Raw genomic sequence first — 26,739 nt, 5'->3', positions numbered from 1 at the left:
AGGCATAAATACAACTTTATAATAAGCAATCAAACAGGCTTAAAACAGCCTTTTAGTACTCAGAAGCACAATCATCACAAACTATTGATTGCAACGAATTATTGAAGGTAGAAATGTTTGTAGAATGTAAGTAGTGAGCTTTAGTGACTTTTGCAACTCATTCCAGTCGTTGGAAGCAGCAAAAAGAAATGAGGAGTGGCCAAAAGAGGTGCGAGCTTTAGGAATAACCATGGAGATTAAGTTACTGGAACGTACATTGAGCTGGTTGTTGGAAGTGATGAGTGAAGATATGACGGAGTTCTATTGATGTTTAATGATTTTGTGTGGATTTTATTTATTTGTTCTCAAACTCCCAGAAAAAAAAATCTGCCCCCCCCCCCCCACACACACACACACACGCCTAATGTAGCCCAATCCTTTGACAAAAACCTGAAAGATTCAAAATTTAAGATTATTTATTGTCATTGCACAGATTTACAACGGAATGGAGTTTGCGTTCACTACAGACAGCTCACGTAAGAGGTGGTAAAATAAAATAACAAGGTTAAAATAGATGGGAGTAAACAAGCAACAGCCGCTTCAGCTTCCCAGTTTTTCTCAGTTGTTTACACACATTTTCTGAAAGCACGCCTCATATTCTCAGAACTCTACACACAGATCTAAAAAACACACACATTGGACAAAACCCCTCAATTAACCTGCAAAATGAAACTTCACATTCAAAACAATGTTATTTCTCCTCACAATGTGATATGTTGTCAAATGACACACACAAACCATCATATGAATAGACATTTATAAAAACCAGCCGGACACCTATGCGCTCAATGTTAAACACTATGATGAATGGAAAACACGTCTTCTCCATTCATCATAATGACTTAAGCCTTTTTGGTTCTGTGTTACACTAACTACAGACAGTATATACATAAATGTGTTGTAAAATATTTCAGAATATTGTTTTTACACTCTGAGCACACAAATACATGGAGTGGTCACTATTGTGAAGCACAATCATTATGATTACAATATGTATAGTTTACTGTACACAGTGTTGAGTGTATGCATCAATTGTGGGACGCACATAGTTATATCGCAATTCTTTGACTCTTTCTGAGTTGCGTTCAAATGGTACCCTGTAGACCTGCTTCATCCTGAGATGATATCTGCACAAGACATGGTCCAGTGTTGATAAGCTGACACTGTCAATATTTTGAAACTTGTCGTTGTTTTCTATAATTTTTTTTTATTTGCCGTAATGTTATGGCATTGTTTTCTAGGACCATGTTCATGATTTCAGTTTCCTGTTCAGGAGACAGAAGACGTTCCCGACCTCCTCGTTTTGGTAATCTTTCAGTTCGGTCAAACAAATAGTAAAATACTACGAATACAAAGTAGGTATACATTTCCTAAATACTGGAAACATACTTTACAGTATTTTTACTGTCCAACAAAACAGTCCACAGGCAATACTACTACTATACTCATTGAATATTGATTGTATTGATATGCAGTACTGCCATTTTCTGGTGAGAGAAGATTTCTTACCTATTCTCATTTTGGAAAGTCTGGATGATGGATGCTACAGTGTACCTGCTCAACTTTGGCTGTATCTTTGCCCAGCCTCCCTCATTGTAAGACGATGGTTGCATGATCAACCAAAGTGGCTCGGATCTCATCAGAGATTACGGTCCTTGGTCTTCCTCGTCCTCGTCCTCCTCCTCTTACGCTCACTCCTCTGGCTCTGCCTCTGTTTCCACTGTTGGGATCCATTGATCCAAAACAGAAGAGCTCACCTGTTGCCCTTTTATGCTAAAGCTCTGATTGCTGATTGTGAAACTGTGTGATGGGTGTTTGCCCTTGTGATGAGTCAGTGTGCATATTTGTATGGAAGTGTGTTCCTTGTGAAAACAAGATACTTTCTGCATGAAAATTGTGCCAACAGCAGAGAATTGTGTGTAGTGTTTTGAAAAAAGTGTGTTTTAGATTTGCAATTTGAGTGCAAAGCAGGAATTATGCTTGTAGTTTAGCAGAATTGGTTAAGGGGGTTGGTGAATAGGTTACATGTTGTGGTCATTTTGTCTCAAGTACCAGAAAAATGTGTGTAAACAACTGAGAAAAACTGTAATGCAAACATTTCTTTTGTGTCTGTTTCATAAAATGTCGCGGTCGACGTTGTACACATAAACACAAGAGTTGGGGCAATTATCAACACTTCACATTTTTTATAAGGCTTTGACAAGCAGAAGACCAACAACGTTTAAAACTGCTTCAGTGGAGGTGCAATTTTAGCATTTTATCAGCATCGGATGTTCAGAAATGTGCTAAACACACAACACCAGACAGAACATTTTACATCATTATTCAATATAGAAATATACACAGGTTCAGTTTTTTGCAAACCTAAAGGCATACTGACAAATAAACAGAGGTAAAAGTGGGGTGAAATTATTAATTTATTTTATTTTTGTGTTTTAGAATAATTGGTCTAACACAAAAACTTCTACAGCTCCTGGAAATGATCACAGTGAAAAATACCTGTAAGACATTTTTACTTAATAATCCACAAAAACATCAGTTTAATACCAACAGCACAGAGCGCACCGAAATAAGCTAGATTATTGTTAAACCATTTTTAATAGAGTAAGTTATTATCATTCTTTGTAAAGAAAAATCGAAAAAAAAAATGCCTGAGCTCAGGTTTTGGTTCAGCAACAAACAAACTACACTGATCTCATATCCGGCTTTAATAAATAAAGTTTTCTTAATGAGATCATTTTAAAGTACGCAAATAATAAATCAGCTGAAAAATAAACATTTTCAATATTTTACACTTTTTGCACTATACTACGTATGGACACAAGAAAGTCACCACACACATGTAAAAGCACAATCACACACACACACACACACACACACACACACACACACACACACACACACACACACACACACACTAGACGTGGTCTTCTTGGCAGGCCTGCCTGCCGTTAATCAAGGTCAGACTGGCTACAGAGTGTCGTGTGCTGTGGATGGAAATCATGCGTGTGTTGTGATGTGTCGGGCTCTGTGGGGAGTGCTTCAGGACCAGACGACAGCAAAAGCAAAGCTGCTGGATGAACTGCTTCTTGAAAGTCTTGCTCAGCAGGTAAAGGGCAAATGGGTTGATGCAGGAGTTGGTGAAGGCCAGAATACGAGCAGCAACGCTGCAAATGAAGTGAACCACAGAGGTGTCCACCTGGAAGACATCGTTCAGGTGGATTATTGTACTGGATTTGGACTTCTATATAAGTCATTAACCTCCTAATGCAGAACTTAATGTACTGGCTCCTTTCAAAATTAGCAAATCACATTTCTTAAAATATTAATGACACCTTCTTATTTGAATCACTTTAGAATTCTAAAAGAAAGAAAAATTAGCTTTTTGTTTACATCAATCTGAAATGAACACAATGCTTTTCATTCTGGTTTTGAAACTACATAAAATAAAACTGGATTAAGTTAAACAGCTAAACTAATAATTAAGTTCAAGCTACACTGAGACATAAATTCATGGACTAAAACAAAAAAGTTAAACAAATGCCACTGAATGTTTCTGGCACGTATTATGCCCCATGTTCATGAACAACAGAAATAATTTTGGTCTTTAATTTATATAATAATTAATTTTTATAAGAACAGTTGTGAGTTACCAAATATCTTCTTTAATTTGTCTTTCTAAACGTATTTGTTAGATCGGATTAAGTTGTGTAAACTCAACTCTTACACACATTTGATTTGTGTGAAGAATGCTAATAGCACACATTACAGTAGCTAAAATTTAATTATGATGTAATGTTGCAATGCGTTCAGGGAGGTGGCCCATTTTTTATGAGTGCTTTTGGGTCTGAGACCCTGTCCACACGTAGCCGGGGATCTGCCAAAACGTAAATATTTTTCTACGTTTTGGCCTGTCATCAACACAAAAACAGAGTTGTTTCACACGAAAACGGATCTTTTTAAAAACTCCGGCCAAAGTGAAGATCTGCGTTTTCTCCGTTTTGGGTGTCTGCGTGTGGACAGACAAAACCGGAGTTTTAAGGTCCGCAACGGCACTTTCCGCGACAAAAAAATGCTGACATCACGTGTGCGACCTGTGTTTACACTAGCCGACAGCATGGATGCCCTCAGAGCTGCGCTCGCTTTTTCAATTGTCCAAGCGCTTTTTGCTTGTTTGTTTTTGCAAGTGGAATTACTGCTCCTTGCGGAAGACCACAGACGAAGGACGAGGTTAAGAACAGGGGAAGTACTGCCGCCTACAGGTTTGGCATGTCCTTAACAACGTATTTATCCGGGTACGTGTGGACAGACTATTTTTTTAAACGAGGTGGTGTGGATGCAAGTTTTTGGAGGGGCGGATATTCGTTTTTAAAAAAAAAACCGGCTACGTGTGTACTAGGCCTGAGTCACTTTGATCATCACAAAGTTGTAGTTTTGTCTCTCTGTGCTCATCTGGGTCTAATGTGGAGATGTAATTTCACCAGTGTGCTGTGACGAATAATGGGACTTTAACTTTAAACATGTTCAAACAGGAAGGAAAGAAGCACCGATGTTGGGGCTTGTATAAATAAGACTATAGATACCCAGATCGGATGTGGGAGGAGACTTTTTTTATCCCTTTTCCAAAGCTTCATGGCAACATGACACAGCTGGAAAGGGAACATGCCAAGATAAAGATAGACAAAGCAAAGAGGTAGCAGTACTTATGCGGAAGAGCGGATTTTCACAGTGTAGAGCAGATAGAGGGGTGTGTGTATATGTGTTCTGCAGATAGGAAAAGTCCTACGTCTTCGAATGATGAGCCGATACTAGCAATGCTCAGCTATGGAGTTACCCAGGAGCCAGCTGAATGTCTAAACCAAACAGCATGTCCATCCAAACATGGATGAAAAAGGCTTTTGACCAGAGGTGGGTGGGATGTAAAAAGGAGTAACACAAATAATCACCCAAGTAATGGTAATTAAAAGTACTTTAAGAAAATGTTACTTGAGCACTGTGAGTAAAGAGAAACTATCTGAGCACAAAAATAAAAATTTTGTTTCTATTCATTTGTTTTTATCGGCGTCCAAGTGCTCTGCATGTGTTTTTGTATGCAGCGAATGCGATTTGTTTGTCTAGCATTAGCACCCAGCAGCACTTGGGCGGTGATGTCAACTGTTAAGTTCGCTGTTGTTGTAAATAATGTAATCTGTGAATGTTGACCTATGTGTTTTATTTATAAAAAAAGTTAATTATGCACAAAAATAAAGGTGAAGCATGCTAATGAGTTTTAAAAATAAGCGTGCTGACACCTGGTTGTAGTGATAGGAGCGGTACAAGTAGATGATGTGGCTGGGCAGCCAGCAAACTGCAAAGAGGCCAACAAACACCAGAACTGTCTTGGCCAAACGCTTTCTGGATTCAACCTGTTAGAAAAAGCAGTTTCAAAATGTTGGTGAATAAAAATATGTTCTGCATTCATTATTCTGCATTAACAAAACAAAACACTGGGAGAGGGCAGAGGTCAACATTGATGTCATTAGAAAAAATGTAATGATAGAAACAACAAACTTGATGTGCATTAGATAGGCCGATTCCTTTGTTTGGAATATTTAAAATTCTGCACACTCTTATGATCAGCCTAGAGTAGTAATTAAAGGTGGATTCATGCTAAATTCTCCTAAACATTATGATGAACTGGCGTGCTGCTCTTGTTTTAATTCTAATCACTAACCTGACGTCTTGCCTGCACATTGCCCTCCCCAGGAAGATCAGAGGTGCTGTTCAGCAGGCTGCGGGCAATGAAGGTGTAGTACACAGATATCACCACCAGGGGGATAATGTAGAAAATGAGGAAGGAAGCCATAGAGTGAATTTGAGGATGTAGTTGGCTCTTGTGAGGATACGGGGCACAGGTGGTAAAGCTCTCGTTGGTGGAGGGGATGAAGAAGGTGTGCAGGTCAGAGTAAACAGCCTCAGGGATGGCCAAGATCAGAGAGAAGATCCAGATAAGGGCTGCCTGAAGGATGATGCTGGTGGTGGATGAAGTTTGGATGTCCAGGGGTTTCACAATGGCCCTGTACCTAGTAGATATGATTTTGGACACAAAATGTTAATACATACGCCATTTTTTATGTTTGTTTATGTTTTTTTTTTTTTTACATAAATGCATGTACAGATGGGGGTATTTCCTAAAAAGAGATAGTTGAGGTGGTCTGAGAATCTGATCAAGGTGTCACCTTTTTCTGATGGTGGGAGACCTTGGGTCGGACTCAGAACTTGGAGAGATTACATTTTCTCTCTGACCTGGGCTCGCTCAGATCATAGAAGATAAGGGTTACTTTTTTTCCATTGGTGATCACAAATCAAAGCAGATCACCATGACATGTGGGGTCCCCCAAGGTTTGATACTTGGACCACTACTCTTTAATCTCTACATGCTCTTTCTGGGTCATGTCAAATACAATAACATTGAATCCATAGTTATGCAGCTGATATGGAGATAAGGAAAGACAAGACTGAAGTTATTGTCTTTGGAAATAAGAGGGATAGGAGGGAAGTTATTGCTCAACTTGGCAACGGAGAAATGAAGACAAAGACAGAGGTTAAAATCATTTGTTCATTTTTCTCCGCTTATCCGAGTCTGGGTTGCGGGGGTAGCATCTCAAGTAGGGCATCCCAGACAGCCCTCTCCCCAGCCACCTCCACCAGCTCCTCTGGCAGGACCCCAAGGCGTTCGCAGGCCAGATTGAAGATGTACTTGCTCCAACATGTCCTGGTTCAACCCGTAGGCCTTCTGCCAGCAGGACTTGCATAAAAAAAACCACCCCAGGAATGCATCCAGGCAGCATTCTAACAAGATGCCCGAACCACCTCAACTGGCTCTTTGATGCGGAGGAGCAGTGGCTCTACTTCAAGACCCTCCCGAATGTCTGAGTTCCTCACCCTATCTCTATGGCTGAGCCTAGCCACCCTCAATTGAGGAAACTCAATTCAACCGCTTGTATCCATGATCTCGTTCTTCCAGTCATTACCCAAAGCTCCTGACCATAGGTGAGGGTTGGGACATAGATCGACCGGTAAATCGAGAGCCTTGCCATCCACCCCATACTCCTGGAGCACCCTCGATAGGGAACCCCTGGGGACACGGTCATTTGGCCTTCTCCAAATCCACAAAACACATGTGGATTGCTGTGCAAACTCTCCTGTCCCCTCCATCTCCTTAGCAAGGGTAAAGAGTTAGAAATAATGGTGTCAGAATTAATTCAGACCTGAGCTTCACCAGTAACATGAAGGCTATAACTAGATCAGCATGCCAGAAAGTAAAGCTCTTGATTTACCAGTCAATCAAGGTTCCTACCTGGTTATGAGCTTTGGGTAGTGACCAAAAGATCACAGATATAATTGGCCAAAATTAGTTTTTTCCAAAGGGTGTCCCTCCCTTAGAGGTTGGGTGAGAAGCTCAGTCATCTGGGAGGGGCTGGGAGTAGATCCGTTGCTCCTCCACATGAAGAGGAGCCAAAGGTGTCTCGGGTATCTGATTAGGATGCCTCCCGGACACGTCCCTGGTGAGGATTTCCGGGCACGTCCAATGAGGAGACCTAAAGGAAGACAGGACACTACGGAGGGACTATGGTTCTCCGCTGGTCAGGGAATGCCTTGGCATTCCCCTGGAAGAGCTGGCCCAAGTGGCTGGAGAGAGGGAAGTCCGGGCTTCTCTGTTTAGGCTGCTGCCCCTGTGACTCAACTCCAGAAAAGCAGACGGATGGATAGATGGATGGATAGCTAGATCAGCATTTAATCATCTTCATCAATTAGCAAGTCTCAGAGGTCTCGTATCTAGACAAGATCCAGCGAACCTCATTCATGCGTTCATCTCCAGCAGGCTGGACTTTTGCAATGTTTTTTTGTCTGATCTTCCCCAAAGAATCTGTGAAGCAACTGTAGCTTATTCAGAATGCTGCTGCTAGAGTATAAACAAGAACCAAAAGAACCGAGCACCTCATTCCTGTTCTTAAATCTCAATACTGCTTACCAGTAAACTATATCGATTTGAAAGTGCTAAGTTTATAAATCACCTAATGGCATGGGACCAAATACATGTCAGATCTCCTTGCAGTATTCCCAGCAGGGCTCTGAGGTCCTTCAGTCAGAACCCCGGATCAGAACCAAACAGGGTGACGCTCTTTTAGCTACTGGACACAGATGGAATCAGCTTTATGAACTCTAATGTGTCCCAAAATAGTAACTTTAAAATAAAAAATTAGATAACTTTGACATATTCATCAGTCTTTGAGAAGATTGTTTCTTTGCTGCACTTTCTCCACTTTCTTTAACTTTCTTTTTTTATCTAATTTTATTTGTGTTTTCAATTTAAATTAGGTTTTGAAACGTATTATGTTGCAATGTTGGTTCTAAAATGTACTGTATTTTGTTGTCGCTAATTGCTTTTTATTTATTTGTAACTGAAAAGCCCTTTGAGCTACCTCTAAATGTGCTAAATAATAAATCTGCCTGGCCTTGATTATTTGTTCCAACACCAACAGTCAAAGTTAATTACAAAATAAAAAGAAAACGGATTCGGTTTTTTTTTATAGGTGATAAAACGGAAACAGTAGCCTACCTGTCAGCTGAGAGGGCTGTAAGCGTGAAAACAGACACCCCGACCGAGGTGAGCTGAATGAAGGGAAGGACTTTACAACCCACTCTACCGAACAGCCACTCCTCAGAGAGGAAGCGGCTGGCATCCACCGGAGCACAGGTAACCAGCAGCAGGACATCCCCGAGCGCAAGGCTGGACATGAAGAGGTTCGGTACGCTGCGGATGGATTTGGCAGAACAAAACGTTCTGATGAGCGTGATGTTTCCGATGAGACCCAGCACGCTGATGGTCCCGTAGACAGAAGCGATCGCCACACCGGAGTACCACATCGCCCGTGTGGAGCTGGGGAGAGCAGCGATGCTGCGTGATGCGTTTGGACGCATGCTCCATCTCCCTCAACTAACAGGAACTCATGTTCAAGACTATATCAAGTTCAAAACTATATTCAAATAGCAGATTCATATGATATCTCAGAAATAAGAAAAATAAGAGCTGCGCAGTGTCCATGTGCGCATCTTTAGGGATCCGTGCGCGGTGCGCTGCGCACCTACGGCGCTCAAGGCATCACCAAAAAACAGAGCACGGTGACGGCCATGGACATAGTTTTGTCTTTAGAATTGGGGTGGTGTGTGTGTGTGTGTGGGGGGGGGGGGGGGCACAAGCATGGGGGGGAGGGGGTCTTATAGTAAGTATGCCACACCTGTGCAGCAGCTCATCAGGCTCTGCAGCCTGTTAATTGGCTGCTGATTGAAATCAGGTGTGTTGAAACAGAGTTCAAACTAAAACATGCAGGATACCGGCCCTCCAGGACCAGGATTGGGGACCCCTGGCCTAGAGGCTCTTTTATGCATTGTAAGGAATGCAGAACTGTGAAGTAAAGAGTTGGCAGTAAAACAAATCTAATACTTTCAATTCAACTTTGCTTTTCATCTTGTTAGTCATTTTCATTCCTACTCCTTGTCACCATTTTACACTTATGTTTTTGAATATCTGATCAATAGAGCTCACTTACATCAGATTCTAGCTGAACTCTTTGTCCTATACACAGCCAGTCTATTTATTAAAGGCTAATATTGTTTTTGTTATAAAAAGTGCAGCGGACAAAAACTGACTTTGGAAAAAGTGAGGGGGGAATGTCGTCGTCAGACAAACAGGAGGTAGAGGTTTCAGGCTGTGATCTTGATCAGATGAGCGGTTAATTGCAGCTTTTGGTTTCCAAATGAAGAGTGGCTTCCAGAGGGGTTGAGGTCAGGTCGGTGTGAGCCAGGGGAAAATCCAAGCAGATGTGGAGGGAGATGAGCTTAGACAAAGATGCCAGAGTTACTGAGGGTGATCAAGAGATAGAAGAACTTGGGAGGTGGCAGTGCATGGCAGGCAAGCGGCTGAGGGCAGATGACAGTGATGTACATTTGAATTTTAAGCTTTAACTGGTGTATCATTAACCATACTATTATTTTTACATATCGAAAATGTAAAATTTACAAATCAAACATGTTTTCTTTAGACTAATCCTGTCCCCTTGTTGAGAAAAAACCCAATAATTTCTAGTAAAATGTCACATGTTCTTTGAAAAAATCCAAGAAAATTCCACATTATTCTTTGCAACAAAGCACCTTTAAATTAACATAATAATTCTGTAGGAATTACAATTTTTTTCATGCTTTTTACATTTGAATTTTCGATTTACTACTGTTTATCAATCACCTAAAACATACAGTACTTTTAACAGTAAGTAAATGTAAAACATGGATGTCATCATTGTGAATATTACAGTGAAAAATGTAAATACCCAAAAATCAGACTGTTAAATAAAATGGTCTGAAAATGTATATGTATTCCTTTAATTTTTACAGTTTTACCAAGTAAAAAACATAAATATTCACTATGGAAAAAAAATAGTGGCACAAATACTGGCAAAAGTTTATTTTTGTATTATCCTAAAAGTGATATATATATTCTTTTACGTACACTGTGATGTAGATTTGAATGCTTAGCTTTAAAATTTTGATTATTAATCATACAGTTATTTTTACATATCCAAGATGTAAACTTTACAGATAAAACATTATCTTTCTGTATACTGATCTTGTCACCATTAAATGTTGTGTGTTTTGTGACCTTCCGGAACTGCGCTGCTCTGGGTGGCTGCATGTTGGAGTAGCTCTGTTGACTATATGTAAGTTTTGCCTTTTTTTTTGGACATCTTTTTCTTCTAGTTTCAAGAAATAAGATATATTTTTGGACATTTTACTTTTCTGTTTCTGGTGCTGTGAAGCTTAGAGGATTTTTACTGCATTTTTTTTTTCACTTTTTTCGCTTTTTGAGCATTTGTTGTGCAACCATGGCACCAAGCTGGTTTACAATCAGGAGCAGCTGATTAACATTGGAAAGGCTGAAATAATACCTCAACTGAAGCCACAAATCCCAAATGAGCTAAACCGCAAGAAGCGTGGGTGCAGAGCGGGAGCAAAATGGAGACAGAGAAAGAGGAAATTCAAACCATGTCTTCCATCGATCATAATGGGCAATGTGAGATCACTGGCCAACAAGATGGATGAACTCCAAGCCCTTTCAAGGACTCAGCCAGAGTTTCGGCAGTGCAGTGTTATGTGTTTCACTGAGACGTGACTGCAGGACTGTATCCCTGATTCCAGCGTTTCTCAGCCAGGATTCCTGACTGTACGAGCAGACAGAGATCTGAAGAGGAGCGGGAAAAGAAAAGGAGGTGGAGTGGCAGTGCTTGTCAACAACAAATGGTGCCATCCAGGTCATGTTTCAGTGAAATGTCATCTCTGCAGCCCAGATGTTGAACTCTTGGCAGTAAGTTGTCGCCCATATTATTTGACAAGAGAGTTAACCAGTGTTGTTTTGGCAACCGTTTATATTCCACCTTCAGCCATTGCTGAAAGTGCATGTGATGCCATCAGTTCTGTTGTCACTAAGCTACAAACCCAGCACCCCAATGCATTTGTGGCTATATTTGATGATTTTAATCATGCCTCGCTCACTGCTACACTTCCAACATTTCAACAGTTTCTCCACCAGAGAAAACAAGACATTGGATTTGTGTTATGCAAATGTAAAGAATGCAAACATGTCCGAAACAAGACCTGCTCTGGGACAATCAGATCACAATCTTGTTTTTCTCTGCTCAGAATACAAACCACTTGTTCAGAGGCAACCTGTGACAAGAAGAACTGTGAGAAAATGGTCACAGGACGCTGAAGAAGCCCTGCAGGGTTGTTTTGAGACCACCGATTGGATGACTCTCTGCCAAGGATATGAAGAGGAAATATGCCATGACTGGATGTGTCACTGACTATATAAACTTCTATGTGGACAACATCATAACCACCAGAACAGTGAGATGCTTCGCTAATAACAAACCCTGGATCACCAGTGAACTGAAGAATCTGCTAAATGAGAAAAAAGAGCCTTCAAGGAGGGAGACAAGGAATTATTATGGAGTATACAGAAGCAACTGAAGATCAAGATCAGAGACAGCAAGGAGACATACAGGAAGAAGCTGGAGAACAAACTACAGAGGAACAATATCAGAGATGTCTGGTCAGGGATGAAGAAGATCACAGGCTTCAAGCTGAGGAAGGATTGCACAGATGGCAGCCTGGACACAGCCAATGAACTGAACAAGTTCTTCAATATGTTCAGTTCAGGAACAATCCCAGCATCCTCCTCGCCTGTCCCCAGCAAATCAGACATCCCATCCTCCTCTGATCCAACATTTTCCTGTCACACGCCAGTTCTTTTGTCCTCTAAAGCAGTCATGGACTCTTCTGGTTCCATAAATCTGTCTTCAACCAAATCAGGAGATGCTGCTGCCCCATTTACCTCCCCCTCCCACCTATCTGTCTCTAGAAGTCAGGTGAAGAGGCAGCTGGAGAGACTGAACAGGAACAAGGCTGCAGGTGGCTGATGGTGTCAGCCCCAGAGTACTGAAGGCCTGTGCAGAGCAGCTCTGTGGGATTCTGCAGCACCTCTTCAACCTCAGCCTGGCCCAGAAGAAGGTTCCAGTCCTGTGGAAGACATCCTGCCTTGTTCCAGTTCCAAAGAAAACTTGCCCATCAGTTGATGACGACTACAGACCGGTTGCCCTGACATCCCACATCATGAAGGTCCTGGATAGACTCCTGTTGGTCCACCTGAATAAGCAAACTAGAACATATCAGAACCCGCTGCAGTTTGCTTATCGCCATGGAGTTGAAGTTGAAGATGCCATCATCCAGCTGCTTCAACCAACCCACTGTCATCTGGACAAAGCAGGCAGCACTGTGAGGGTCATGTTCTTTGATTTCTCCAGTGCATTTAACACAATTCAGCCTGATGTACTTTGCCAGAAACTCCAGAAGACACAGGTGGGGGCCTCAACTATCACCTGGATTAAAGACTACCTAACAAACAGACCACAGTTTGTGAGGCTGAAGAACTGCACATCAAACCAGGCGATCATTAACATTGGAGCACCACAGGGGACTGTACTCTCACCATTCATTTTCACCCTGTACACCTCAGACTTCCAGTACAAATCAGAGACCTGTCATCTACAGAAATACTCAGATGACTCTGCAGTTGTCGGGTGTATTAGAGATGGACAGAAAGCTGAGTACAGAGAGCTGGTGGAGCGCTTTGTGGCATGGTGTGGAAACAATCATCTGACCTTGAACGTGAAAAAACAAAGGAGATGATTTTAGACTTCAGAAGAAACAGGGTGGAGTCAAACACTGTTTCCATCATGGGAGAAGAAGTGGAGGTGGTTGAGGAATTTAAATACTGTACCTTGGAGTTCACCTGGACAACAGACTGGACTGGAGAAAGAACAGCAAAGCCGTTTACAAGAAGGGGCACAGCAGACTGCACTTCTTGAGGATGCTTAGGTCCTTCAATGTCTGTAGCAAGATACTGCACATCTTCTACAAGTCTGTTGTTGAGAGTGTAATCTCTTCAGCCATCGTTTGTTGGGGTAGTAGCATCAGAAGCCCGGACTTGAAAAGGCTCAACAGCCTAACAGAAAAGGCTGGTTCTGTTCTGGGGACGACTGTGGAACCACTGGAGGAGATAATGCAAAGAAGGATTCTCCAGAGAATCAAGAAAATTATGGACAACCCTGAGCATTCTCTGCACAAGACTGTCCGACAATGGAAGAGTGTCTTCAGTCAGAGGCTTCTTCAGTTTCGCTGCAACACTGACGACTACTGGAGATCCTTCCTGCCAACAGCCATTGTAATATACAATAACTCTTTGATGACTTGATTATTATTATTATTATGAGCTACTACAGCAATCAATTTCCCTCTGAGATTAATAAAGTATTTTTGAATTGAACTGAATTGAATTGAATCTTACTGAAATACAGATTTGAACCAATATCAGAATAAAGGAAAGTTTACTTGACTGATCACAATACAAGGAAGAGCACACATCAACACACCCCAGACTCTCACTCATTTGTTTGTTTTGTTCACCCCCCACAAGTCACACACACACACACACACACACACACACACACACACACACACACACACACACACACACACACACACACACATACACACACACACACACACACACACACACACACACACACACACACACACACACACAAACACACGCGCGCACGCGCGCACACACACACACGCGCACGCACTTTCTTACCTGCAGTTTGTTGAAGCTCCCACGATCTCTCTCATTCTGTTCCTGACTGAAACAAAAAAGATAAAAGGATCAGATTTAACTTCACACACCTGAGTTGTGTCAGAATTCAGACGTTTAAACCTAAACACAGATAATGCAGAGAAAGGAAGAAGAAAATAGTTTATTAAACCCAGACAACACAAAGGTGTGGTTCAGGTAAAAGGAAACATGCAGGAGGAATCAGAGACTAAAGGTCATTAGGATTCATATGAAGGTCAGACAGTTACGACAGGTTGTGGTTTACCAACACACCGTTTGACACATGCAACAGTGGATTTCCTGTGGACACAAACAAATGATGATGACCTGCTGGAAGGTCGGGATTGGAAATCTACTCACATACCAGGATGAACTAAATCGCTTCAAGTGAGAGTGATTTTGTGCCAAAAATCTTCATGAACATGTTATATATCAACCATAGAACAGCTTTAACTAAAAAAATAGTATTATAAATGAATCAGTTGTGCAGCTCTAGCTCAAGTTAAGAGAATTTCAGAATAAGAGCCTTGTGTCTGGGTGGAATTTAGATAAATGATGCCATAAACAAGAAAAACTGTGTAAAAGGATGGTGGTTTTAACACGTGACTTCTGGTGTGTGTTTCTTACCATCAGCCATGTCTGGAGCCCTGCCCTGGGATGATGCTGCTGCACACAGAGACCTGTTCATCATGGATGCAGCTGATCGCAGCATCACTAACCTGCAAAAGCACAAAAACTTTCTTAGAACAAAATTAAAACACTTTTCTGGGTTTGTTATTGTTGAGGTGGTAGAAGCTCAGATATCTGAACCCTTTTTTTTAGAGAATGTTTTAAAATGCCTCATTGTGCTGTTTTTACTTTCCAGCTCTAAAATTATCTCATGTTTACGATCTAAACGAACCAGCTGATTATATTAGAATCACTTTAATTTCTCCAGTTTGCACCACTGGGAAAGCTGGCCCTTTTCCTCCCGGCTGTCTGACTTCTTCTTCATGAACACAAACCCATTTTCCTCTGATAAATAAACACCTTTTAATCCTGTCCGGAGTGAATTGTCTCACTTCAGAATTTTGCTAGCATTAGCATCGCTACAGGAGCAGCGTTACCCGCTGACCTCGGTGAGAGCATCGTATTGTTCCGGGGTGGTTGACGCAAAGGTTTGGGGTTCCGGACGGAGAAGGTTAGCAGGAATAAACTCAGACATATCAAAATAAATCTCAAAATTTCTCTGGAGACAGGAACGCAGGCAACCAGACGGTTGTATTTGTGTTGGTACGTTATTACATAATTTTACAGAAGGACGTTACGCAAGACAGGCCCGGATTTCTTAACCCTGACTAAAGTCTGTAAGGCACATGTGGCGAAATCCCTGTTGACTTGTGATTTTGTTACGACTTTTTAAAACTACATAACTACTTTATTCTTGTTGCCAATTTGTTTTATCATGATTACATGTACTTGTATGAATGGTGTACATGTATGTATCGTGTACATGTATGTGTTGTGTACATGTATGTATCATGTACATGTATGTGTGCATGTATGTATCGTGTACATGTATGTGTCGTGTACATGTATGTGTACATGTATGTGTCGTGTATATGCATGTGTCGTGTACATGTATGTATCATGTATATGCATGTGTACATGTATGTGTCGTTATATATGTATGTGTACATGTACAGTATGTGTTGTGTAGATGTATGTATCATGTACATGTATGTATCGGGTACATGTATGTATCATGTACATGTATATGTTGTGTACATGGATGTGTACATGTATGTGTCGTTATATATGTATGTGTACATGTACAGTATGTGTTGTGTAGATGTATGTATCATGTACATGTATGTATCGGGTACATGTATGTATCATGTACATGTATGTGTTGTGTACATGGATGTGTACATGTATGTGTCGTGTACATGTATGTGTACATGTATGAGTCATGTAAATGTATGTGTCATGTATATGTATGTGTACATGTATGTGTTGTGTACATGTATGTATCATGTACATGTATGTATCGTGTACATGTATGAGTCATGTACATGTATGTATTGTGTACATGTATGTGTACATGTATGTGTCGTGTTCATGTATGTGCCGTGTACATGTATGTGTCGTGAACATGTATGTATCATGTATATGCATGTGTACATGTATGTGTTGCTATATATGTATATGTAAATGTATGCATTGTGTAGATGTATGTGTTGTGTACATTTATGTATCATGTACATGCATGTATCGGGTACATGTATGTATCATGTACATGTATGTGTTGTGTACATGGATGTGTACATGTATGTGTCATGTCCATGTATGTATCATGTATATGTATGTGTACATGTATGTGTCGTGTGCATGTATGTGTTGTGTAGATGTATGTGTTGTGTACATGTATGTATCATGTACATGTATGTATCGTGTACATGTATGCATCATGTTGTAGTGGAATATAGTTGTATATTCTTACACTTTTATTAGGTCCAGATGTTATAATCAGAAGAGGTTGTTTTTACCTTCAGGGAGTTTTACGTAAACACTTTGTATTGACTTAGAGACAAGAAAAGAGAAAGTTGGGATCGTTTAAGAATCTTTAATTTCTATAATTATAAATTCAAACAATGTACCAGGACTCTCTATGATGGATGCATATGGATTTGAATGTTGAAGTGTTGGTGTGTGTGTGTGTGTGTTCAGAATCTCTAGGCTGCCGCAGGCGGATCTGGTTGTCTGATGTTATGACCAGGGTGCACGAGGCTTCAGAAGCTCATGACATGAACGCCATCTTGTGCCGTGTCTACGTACCGTGTCGGAGCCTCCCGTGTCAGATCAGGAAATGCCAGGTCCTCGAACCTTCCTTGGTACTAGAACTGATGAAACAGCGCCTGCAGCACGACAAAACCCGTCTGCGGATCGACTCCCGGTAGCAGCGGCAGGCGTCAGCGAGTTCAGCTCTTATTTTGAAGGAACCGTCGTCTTGTTGTTCAAACGACAGAATTTCCAGCTTGACAGTTCTCAGCTTAAAGTAGAAAATGCATCTGGCCAGTCTGCACTTCTCTTAGCGATGACAAATTGAGAGCTGGTTGAAACTACGTTGAGTCTATGATGTAACTCCTTTGGAGCTGGGATCGAACTGAAGTTAAAATGGCATTGCCTTGTTTTATTAACGTAGTTGTTTATAAATCTTAGCAAATCGGATTGGACAATTTAAATAAACAGCCCAGATTCTGCCCTGCAACAGACGAAAGCTCTGATTGGATGAGAACAATGTGTCATGCGTTTCTATGTTCTGGTGGATCAGTATGTCTGGTGCACAGTCCTGTTTATTCATTAAACACATAAATCATGACATTTTTATTTCACAGATCAGTCACCGGATTATTATTGATCAACATATATTTTGATTAGCTTTATCACAAATAAAGTACTTTGATTAATTAATGAAAAGCGTTCTTCTTCTTTCTTCTGTCTCCTTTCCTGGAATGTAAACATTCAGAAACAAGCACCCAACCATGGCAATTCATGCACGCTGCTACTGTGTGAAGGGGCAGCTGTTAAGGGCAGACGATAGGATCTTAATAACGCTACAATGTACATGTATGTGTTGTGTACATGTATGTGTGCATTTATGTGTCATGTACATGTATGTGTACATGTATGTGACCTTTAGATGTATGTGTTGTATACATGTATGTATCATGTTCATGTATGTATCATTTACATGTATGTATCGTGTACATGTATGTGTTGTGTACATGTATGTGTCATGTACATGTATGTATCATGTACATGTATGTGTCATGTACATGTATGTGTCGTGTAGATGTAAGTGTTGTGTACATGTATATATCATGTACATGTATGTATCGTGTACATGTATGTGTTGTGTACATGTATGTGTCGTGTACATGTACATGTATGTGTTGTGTACATGCATGTGTATATGTGTGTGTACATGTATGTGTTGTGTACATGTATGTGTATTTGTATATGTATGTATCGTATACATGTATGTGGTGTGAACAAGTATGTATTGCGCACATGTATGTGTTGTGTACACGCATGTGTTGTGTACATGAATGTGTAAATGTATGTGTCGTGTACATGTATGTGTCGTGTACATGTATGTGTCATGTACATGTATGTACCATGTGCATGTATGTGTACATGTATGTCGTGTAAGAAAAATGTAGTGATTTGAAGTTGTATATTTATACACTGTAATTAGATAATTTAATTATCTGATTTTGTATATTTATACACTGTAATTAGATCTAAGTAATCAATCAGAAGTGGTTGTTTTTATCATCAGGGAGTTTACTTAAACACTCTGTATTGACTGAGAGACAAGAAAAGAGAGAGTTGGGATCGTTTAAGAATCTTTAATTTCTATTAAATTATTCTATTAATTCTATTAATTATAAATTCTTACAATCTACCAGGACTATCTCAATGATGAACGCATATGGATTTAGATGTTTCGTGTTGGTGTGTGTGTGTGTGTGTTTTGTTCAGAATCTCTAGGCTGAGTAGCAAATCTGGTTGTTATGACTAGGCTACCATGAGGCTTCAGAAGCTGATGACATGAGCCGCCATATTGCCGTGACCACGTACCGTAGATGGAATCTCCCGTGTAGATCAGGAATTGCCAGGTCCTAAGACCTCGGTTGTACTGGAGCTGGTGAAACAGCGGTCGCAGCACTACAAAGCCCGTCTGAGGATAGCTCCGGTAGTAGTCGGCAGGCGTCAGCAAGTTCACTCTTATTTTGAAGGAACGTCGTCCAGTTGGTACAAACGACGGAAATCTCCAGCTTGACAGTTCCCAGCTTAAAATAGGAAATACAGCTGGCCAGCCTATACTCCTCTTTGCGATGATGGATTGAGAGCTGGTTGAAAACAATGTTGAGAGTATGATGTAACTCCTTTGGAGCTCGGATCGAACAGAGCTGATGTCAACGTGGAACTCTTAACGTTATGTATCATGTATATGTATGTGTACATGTATGTGTTGTGTACATGTATGTATCATGTACATGTATGTATCGTGTACATGTATGTGTTGTGTACATGTATGTGTACATGTATGTGTCGTGTAGATGTAAGTGTTGTGTACATGTATATATCGTGTACATGTATGTGTTGTGTACATGTATGTGTCGTGTACATGCATGTGTATATGTATGTGTACATGTATGTGTTATGTACATTCATGTGTATATGTATATGTATGTATTGTGTACTTGTATGTGGTGTGTACAAGTATTTATCACGTACATTTATGTGTTGTGTACACGTATGTGTACATGTATGTGTCGTGTACATGTATGTATCGTGTACATGTATGTGTACACGTATGTGTCGTGTACATGTATGTGTCATGTGCATGTATCTGCACATGTATGTATCATGTAGATGTATGTGTTGTGTACATGTATGTCGTGTACAGGTATGTGTACATGTATGCATTGTGTAGATGTATGTGTTGTGTACATGTATGCATCGTGTAGATGTATGTGTTCTGTACATGTATGTGTTGTGTAGATGGGTGTGTTCTGTACATGTATGTATTGTGTAGTCATGTACATATATGTGTCATGTACATGTATGTGTCATGTGGTCATTTACATGTATGTGTCATGTACATGTCTGTGTCATGTACATGTATGTGTCGTGTAGTCGTGTACATGTATGTGTCGTGTACATGTATGTGTAGTGTAGTCGTGTACATGTATGTGTCGTGTAGATGTATGTGTTCTGTACATGTATGTGTCCTGTAGTCGTGTACATGTATGTGTCATGTACATGTATGTGTACATGTATGTGTCATGTACATATATGTACCATGTACATGTATGTGTCCATGTATGTGTTGTGTGCATGTATGTGTACATGTATGTGTCATGTAGATGTATGTGTTGTGTATATGTATGTCGTGTACATGTATGTTAACATGTATGCATCGTGTAGATGTATGTGTTCTGTACATGTATGTGTTGTGTAGATGTGTGTGTTCTGTACATGTATGTGTCGTGTAGTCATGTACTTGTATGTGTCGTGTACATGTATGTGTCATGTGGTTGTGTACATGTATGTGTCGTGTACATGTATGTGTTGTGTAGTCGTGTACATGTATGTGTCGTGTACATGTATGTGTTGTGTAGTCGTGTACATGTATGTGTCGTGTACATGTATGTGTATTGTAGTCGTGTACATGTATGTGTTGTGTAGATGTATGTGTTCTGTACATGTATGTGTCGTGTAGTCGTGTACATGTATGTGTCGTGTACATGTATGTGTATTGTAGTCGTGTACATGTATGTGTTGTGTAGATGTATGTGTTCTGTACATGTATGTGTCGTGTAGTCGTGTACATGTATGTGTCATGTACATGTATGTGCACATGTATGTGTCGTGTACATGTATGTGTACATTTATGTGTTGTGTAGATGTATGTATCATGTACATGTATGTGTTGTGTACATGGATGTGTACATGTATGTGTTGTGTAGATGTATGTATCATGTACATGTATGTGTTGTGTACATGGATGTGTACATGTATAAGGTGAATGACTCCTCGTGGAACTGATCACAGACAAAATAGATTTAGCAGCAAACATAACAAATTAAATTAAACTTTAGATGTCTATTGGAGGGAAATCACAGCAAAGTGGTGCAAACAAACAACCTTAAAGATGTCCAGGAATATGGGATGAGAAAATACTTACAACACCACAAAGCAATAACCTGGAAAAGTCATTTTGCTTCTGCTGCTGTCAGTCAAGATTTCTAATCATCTTTAATTTGTACTTTTGTCCTTTAGACTTTTTAATTTTCCACTCAGGAGTCTGGTGTTTTCCATAACCATGGGTGTATTTAAATCTCAGCTCCACACTCTGTGACTGGACTGGAAATTTTTATTAGTGGTGTAACTGGAAGGGTGAAAAACCCTCCCCACCCCTCAAATTAGATTACCTAAAATGATTCTTATTATTTATACAACTTAAAGTCTTCTCAGGAAAAACAAAGTGTCATGCAGTCATTTGATTCATCTTAATTTGAATATTAGCAATAGTCTCCTTGTGTGATTCCGCTTTTGTGCTGACATGATGAAAAGCTGCCAGGAGGAGAAGCTGATTCCTCAGAAATCAGAGAGCTGTGAGATCCTGCCATCATCACTTTGTGAGGAACGGAACATGCAGGATTAACAACAACAATTTAGGACACCATGAAATTAGCACAAATCTAAAAATCAGACTACTTTTATCATCCTTGTATGTGTCACATTAAAGAAAATTACTATGGCTCACAAATGGATCCACTCTAGAGAAGACCAAGAAACTTGGATCAAAAATAAACACATTGGGTTTGGAACAGAGAGAAGCGTCCTCGAACCCAGGGGCGGGGTGAGGGGTGGTAACTGGGGGCTCAAGCCCCAGATGTTTTCTGAAAACCCCTGAATCTGAATTTTACTTTTGTGAGTGAATAGAAATGCTTGCACACACACAGGCACACACACACACACACACACACACACACACACACACACACACACACACACACACACACACACACGCGCACACACACACACACACACACACACACACACACACACACACACACACACACACACACACACACACATGTTCAGTTGTGTACAGGTTAACATTTTAAGATGTAAAAAAATCATTTGGTGTTTATTCAGATATTTCGAGGTACAAAAAAAACTAATTCAAGCATATCGTTGTTGTTGTTTTTTTACTAAAAGGTTATTTGTTTCATTTTGAAACTGATTCTGGAATTGTTCAACTGATGCCACCCTTGGTTACCATGACCATGTCCATCAGCAGTTCCACACTGGAGAAAAGCCATTCCCCTGTGAGCAGTGTGGGAAATGCTTCAGTACCTTGGGGAGTCTGAAAGTCCACCAATGTGTCCACACTGGAGAAAAGCCATTTCCCTGTGACCAGTGTGGGAAAACCTTGAGTCAGTCAGTGGATCTGAAATGTCACCAGCAGAACCACACTGGAAAGCAACAGAAGCATGTGTGACCAGTTCAAAAAGAGTTTTAGTGTCACCAGCAGCATGTTTACCTCGATGGACCAGGAGTAAAATAGTTGTAATGGGTCAAAGTATGAAGCTCAAAATGTTGTTTCAATAATATCAATATGTATTCAACTCAATGTGTGAAGTTTTCATTTAAATGCAAAACCATCATTGTTTTTGCTTAACCGAACATTTTAAAATGACTGCATTTAAAAGGTTTTGATCCTTGTTTTTAAAAAGACCCTTGTGCAACCTCTGGATGTAAGTTTTGTAAGAGGGCCGGCCACAGTAACAATGCTGCTCTCAGCTGTTCAGCACACAGAAAAATTAATTTTATCATTTTACTGTTGAGAATTTTAGCTCGTTCTTCAGAGTATTCAGATGCACTTGGTGGTTTAATATTTGGTTGTAAAAATTAAAATAGCTTCACAGAGTTTTTGCACATGACTAGCTTTTGCAAGAGATGAAAAAAACACCGCTCATATGGGTTGAGGTGCAGGATAAACAATGGAATGAAGAGGAACAAAAATCTGCACACTTCAATCTGCGAAAATGTTGTATTTTTTCTCGAGCTTTCGGTCAAGACCGGGAATTGTTCCTGATGAAGATCTGTTGACCGAAAGCTTGAGAATAAATACAACATTTTTGCAGAATGAAGTGTGCAGATTTTTATTCCTCTACATGAATAACTTCTAAAAGCAGCAGCTCATAGTTGTAGGATTTTGTGTTGTTTTTACTGTGCTGGATGATTACTTAGGTATACTTGGGTTTTAATAATTCATAGATTTTTTTATATTTACAGAACAATTGGGATGAACAATAGACTATAGACAGTGTTTGTGAAAATATGTCAGACGTTTGGAAAATTACCGACGCATTTTAATACTGTCTGACAAAAAACTTAAAATGATCAGACATGCTGGTCGACGTGTGTCTCCTCTAAACATTTAAAGAGGCTTTGTGAAAACCACAGAATCTGTGATAATCAGCTGTTTGTGGTTTTCAAAATGTTTCTTTTTGACAATAATTTAAGAAATATTAAATATTTAAGTTTAAAGGAAATGCACGTCGGTCAGCATGCCTGACAAGTTTAGGTTTTTCATCAGACAGTATTAAAATACATCTGTAAAATTAAGGGCTCAAATCCATCTCTAATGTACCAGAAAGGGTTTGTTTCCACAGTAGTGTATACAAGTCAACTGTATCTTTATTATATCACCTACCTGTGTTATTAATAAGTATTCCGGTGCTTTTTTTCTGCTTTAAGATGGTCAGAGTTTCAAAGTTGTGAAGCTGTACCATTTTATAAAGCACAAATCTTTTTAAAAATCCATACTAAAGACTCATCATGAGTCACTGCTGCCACAATTACCATCAAACCACATGGTAAACCAGCCTTCCTGCTGACCTCAGAGCGTCAGAAACCAGGGTAAGCCAAACTAAACCAGAGCACGCCGACAAACAAATACACATACACCCTATGACACTGATATTCATTATTTAGACTCAAAGGCTCAAATTACTGGCAGAAAAGGCCCCTAACAGTATATACCATGGAACTGGTGTCTGAAAGGGAGGGGACTTTTTAATTACGTAGGTATACTGAAAATATAATTCATTATGTGGAACCCTAACAACTAACTCGACGTTTGAATAAAATTCCTTTATTCGTTTTTAGCGTACCAAATGGCTATGTATTTCATCTAAATGGCCAAAAACGTAACTTCTTCGTACAGGTCAATCTGACACCGTGGTGCTGATATGAAGTCTATGAACATGACCCGATATTCTTAACTTATCCTGTGTTATGTCAGAAGTCATCAAGGCTGCAAAAGACGCAGGACTTCTTATCTATCTTCTTTGAATAATGTTTATCTTTCCTGGCTCAAAAAAATGCCTTCATATAATCATATTTTGTTGACAATATGTTTAAATCCAAAGTATTTTAATAATGTGTCCAATACTCTACATTAATGAATGTTGGGTTAGCATGAATGTTATTCCTGTAATGATTTATTTCAGATCCTAGATTACACCAGATTAGTATTTGTTGAATTTAATAATGTTGATCTTTCAGTATGAACACATTCATATTACCAAATTATTGTTAATGGTTAATATATTCATTTCACATAAATGTTTAACATTTTACTTCACATTAAAAATTTAACCTCCTTAATTGTCTCAGTGAAGAAAGGGTGCCTGAGATATTTTGGTAATGCCTTTTAAACTTGTCAAATTCTGATTTGTCTAAATTTGTAAACAACAGTTTATGAATTAGAGTTTACTTCCTCAACTAACCAGTTCTCAGCCAACTTGGCCGACTGGGTAAGCAAAGCACAAGGGACCATCCTCTCTTTTGGCCATGGCCAAAGCCTCTTTGCAACACTTGCAATTGGCATCAGATGCAACAACTCATCAGACGTGGAACATCTGACTAGCAGACCCTGGTAGCATCTTAAGGCTGGTGAAATTTTAATTCTAAGGGAACTCCGATCTTTGAGATTCCAGGAGTCAATCCATCCAGTGACATCACCAACCAGGCTGCCTTTCCTCTGGACCACCGAGAGCTGCCAACACGGGTATCATCTGCACACTGGCGTCAGATGGCTTTTAATGAATAATCTATAGCTTGTTCAACCATACAGTCAGCCTGATTTTACAACCCTAGACACTCAGATACTTAATAAGGTTTTTCTAACATCCAAGCTTACCCTTTAATTCATTGTCTGTTATCTTGTCCAACCAGCATTCATCATAATTTGTTCTGTCTGAATTAATATTAACTGTGTGTGTTTATCTGGTAGTCCAAAGAACCAAAGTTCATATTAAATCCAATATTCAAAGACCAGTCAGATTGATAATTCACATTTATATGGACTATCACATCTTATTAGTCAGTAAATGTAACCACTTCCATCACATTACTCATACATAGTATTTACCGTATTTTCTGGACTATAAGTCGCTGCTTTTTCCCACGCTTTGAACCATGCGGCTTTACTGAAGATTTTCCTTCACCTGCCAGGGGGCGCTTTAGCAGAAAGTGAAACAGGTGGAAGTCAAAAGTGGAAATCGAAGAAAGTGCTCATTTTAATTTAGCACATGCAAGCAGCCGGCACGACGAAGAATGTTTTTCAAATCCATACCCCCTCATCATGGTAACTACACGTATGAGTTCATATGTTGCCGCATTTAAGTTGAAGGCCATCGATCAAAGGAGGGAAACAGTGCTGCCGCACGTAAGCTTGGCATGCTTGCCAGCTACCAGCCACTGGGTGAGCCAGAAGCTCCTTTCCACAATCCATCTACCAGCCACTGGGTGAGCCAGAAGCTCCTTTCCACAATCCATCTACCAGCCACTTGGTGAGCCAGAAGCTCCAGGCCACAATCCACCTACCAGCCACTTGGTGAGCCAGAAGCTCCAGGCCACAATCCACCTACCAGCCACTGGGTGAGCCAGAAGCTCCAGGCCACAGTCCAGCTACCAGCCACTGGGTGAGCCAGTAGCTCCAGGCCACAATCCAGCTACCAGCCACTTGGTGAGCCAGAAGCTCCAGGCCACAGTCCAGCTACCAGCCACTGGGTGAGCCAGAAGCTCCTTTCCACAATCCATCTACCAGCCACTGGGTGAGCCAGAAGCTCCTTTCCACAATCCATCTACCAGCTACTTGGTGAGCCAGAAGCTCCAGGCTACAATCCACCTACCAGCCACTTGGTGAGCCAGAAGCTCCAGGCCTCAATCCACCTACCAGCCACTGTGTGGGCAAGAGGTTTTTTGGGCTATACCAGGTGCCAGCTTGATCCAACATGGGGCCAAAGAAAGGAATCACAGCTGAAGAAGGAGATGACATTAAAAAATCCCTGGAATTTATGACAGAGGAAATTTCTACTATCAGAAAGCAGCAGATTACCATTTTGAACTTAGTGGAGGAAGTAAAGACTCTCCGCCTGCAGAATGCTGAAAAAGACAAGCGTCTGTTGTTGTTAGAGACAAAAGTGGCGGAATTGGAGCAGTACACCAGACTAAATGATGTCATTGTCAGCGGTTTACGGATTAAACCCCAAACATACGCCCGAGCAGTAGCTAATACCAATAATGGTCAACAGCCTGATGAGGAAGAAAGTACTTCTGTGGAACAACAGGTGGTAACCTTCCTCAAGACAAAGGCTGTTGAAGTGGACTCTTGCAACATTGAAGCATGTCACCTGCTGTCTCGAAGGAGTAACAGTGAAAAACAAGCTGTGATCATAAGATTTGCCAATAGGAAGCACAAAATGGCTCTCATCAAACAAGGTAAAAAGCTGAAAGGAACCAATGTCTACATGAACGATCATCTCACAAAACAGAACGCAGATATTGCAAGAAAGGCT

The 26,739-nt window shown here is 40.4% G+C and overlaps 1 protein-coding gene and 1 long non-coding RNA gene across 2 annotated transcripts; both read right to left on the bottom strand.

Moving 5' to 3' along the window:
- Window positions 1-2,956: 2,956 nt before the first annotated feature.
- Window positions 2,957-9,175, bottom strand: grpr (gastrin-releasing peptide receptor). Its single transcript, XM_015953483.3, has 4 exons — window positions 8,642-9,175; window positions 5,753-6,101; window positions 5,331-5,444; window positions 2,957-3,238 (listed from the first exon to the last, which is right to left on the bottom strand). The coding sequence occupies exons 1-4, from the start codon at window positions 9,001-9,003 to the stop codon at window positions 2,957-2,959; spliced, it is 1,107 nt and encodes a 368-aa protein (XP_015808969.3). The 5' UTR covers window positions 9,004-9,175.
- A 5,406-nt stretch (window positions 9,176-14,581) lies between these two features.
- LOC139071619 (uncharacterized) lies at window positions 14,582-15,494 on the bottom strand. The gene is made up of 3 exons (XR_011521467.1): window positions 15,423-15,494; window positions 14,936-15,027; window positions 14,582-14,608 (listed from the first exon to the last, which is right to left on the bottom strand). It is a non-coding gene; the product is annotated as an uncharacterized lncRNA (long non-coding RNA).
- Between the last annotated feature and the right edge of the window lie 11,245 nt (window positions 15,495-26,739).

The sequence above is a fragment of the Nothobranchius furzeri genome, chromosome 9, assembly GCF_043380555.1.
Source record: "Nothobranchius furzeri strain GRZ-AD chromosome 9, NfurGRZ-RIMD1, whole genome shotgun sequence".
Taxonomy (NCBI): Eukaryota; Metazoa; Chordata; class Actinopteri; order Cyprinodontiformes; family Nothobranchiidae; genus Nothobranchius; species Nothobranchius furzeri.
The sequence above is the reverse complement of the archived record's forward strand: the minus strand, read 5'-3'. Positions and strand labels throughout refer to the sequence as shown.

Bases quoted from the DNA above. Each gene is read 5' to 3' on its own strand.
- grpr (XM_015953483.3), bottom strand. From the start codon at position 9,003: ATGCGTCCAAACGCATCACGCAGCATCGCTGCTCTCCCCAGCTCCACA. The intron at 6,102-8,641 runs GTAGGCTACTGT...CATATCTACTAG, and splicing joins ACAGCCCTCTCAGCTGACAG to GTACAGGGCCATTGTGAAAC. The intron at 5,445-5,752 runs GTTAGTGATTAG...TTTTTCTAACAG, and splicing joins ATGTGCAGGCAAGACGTCAG to GTTGAATCCAGAAAGCGTTT.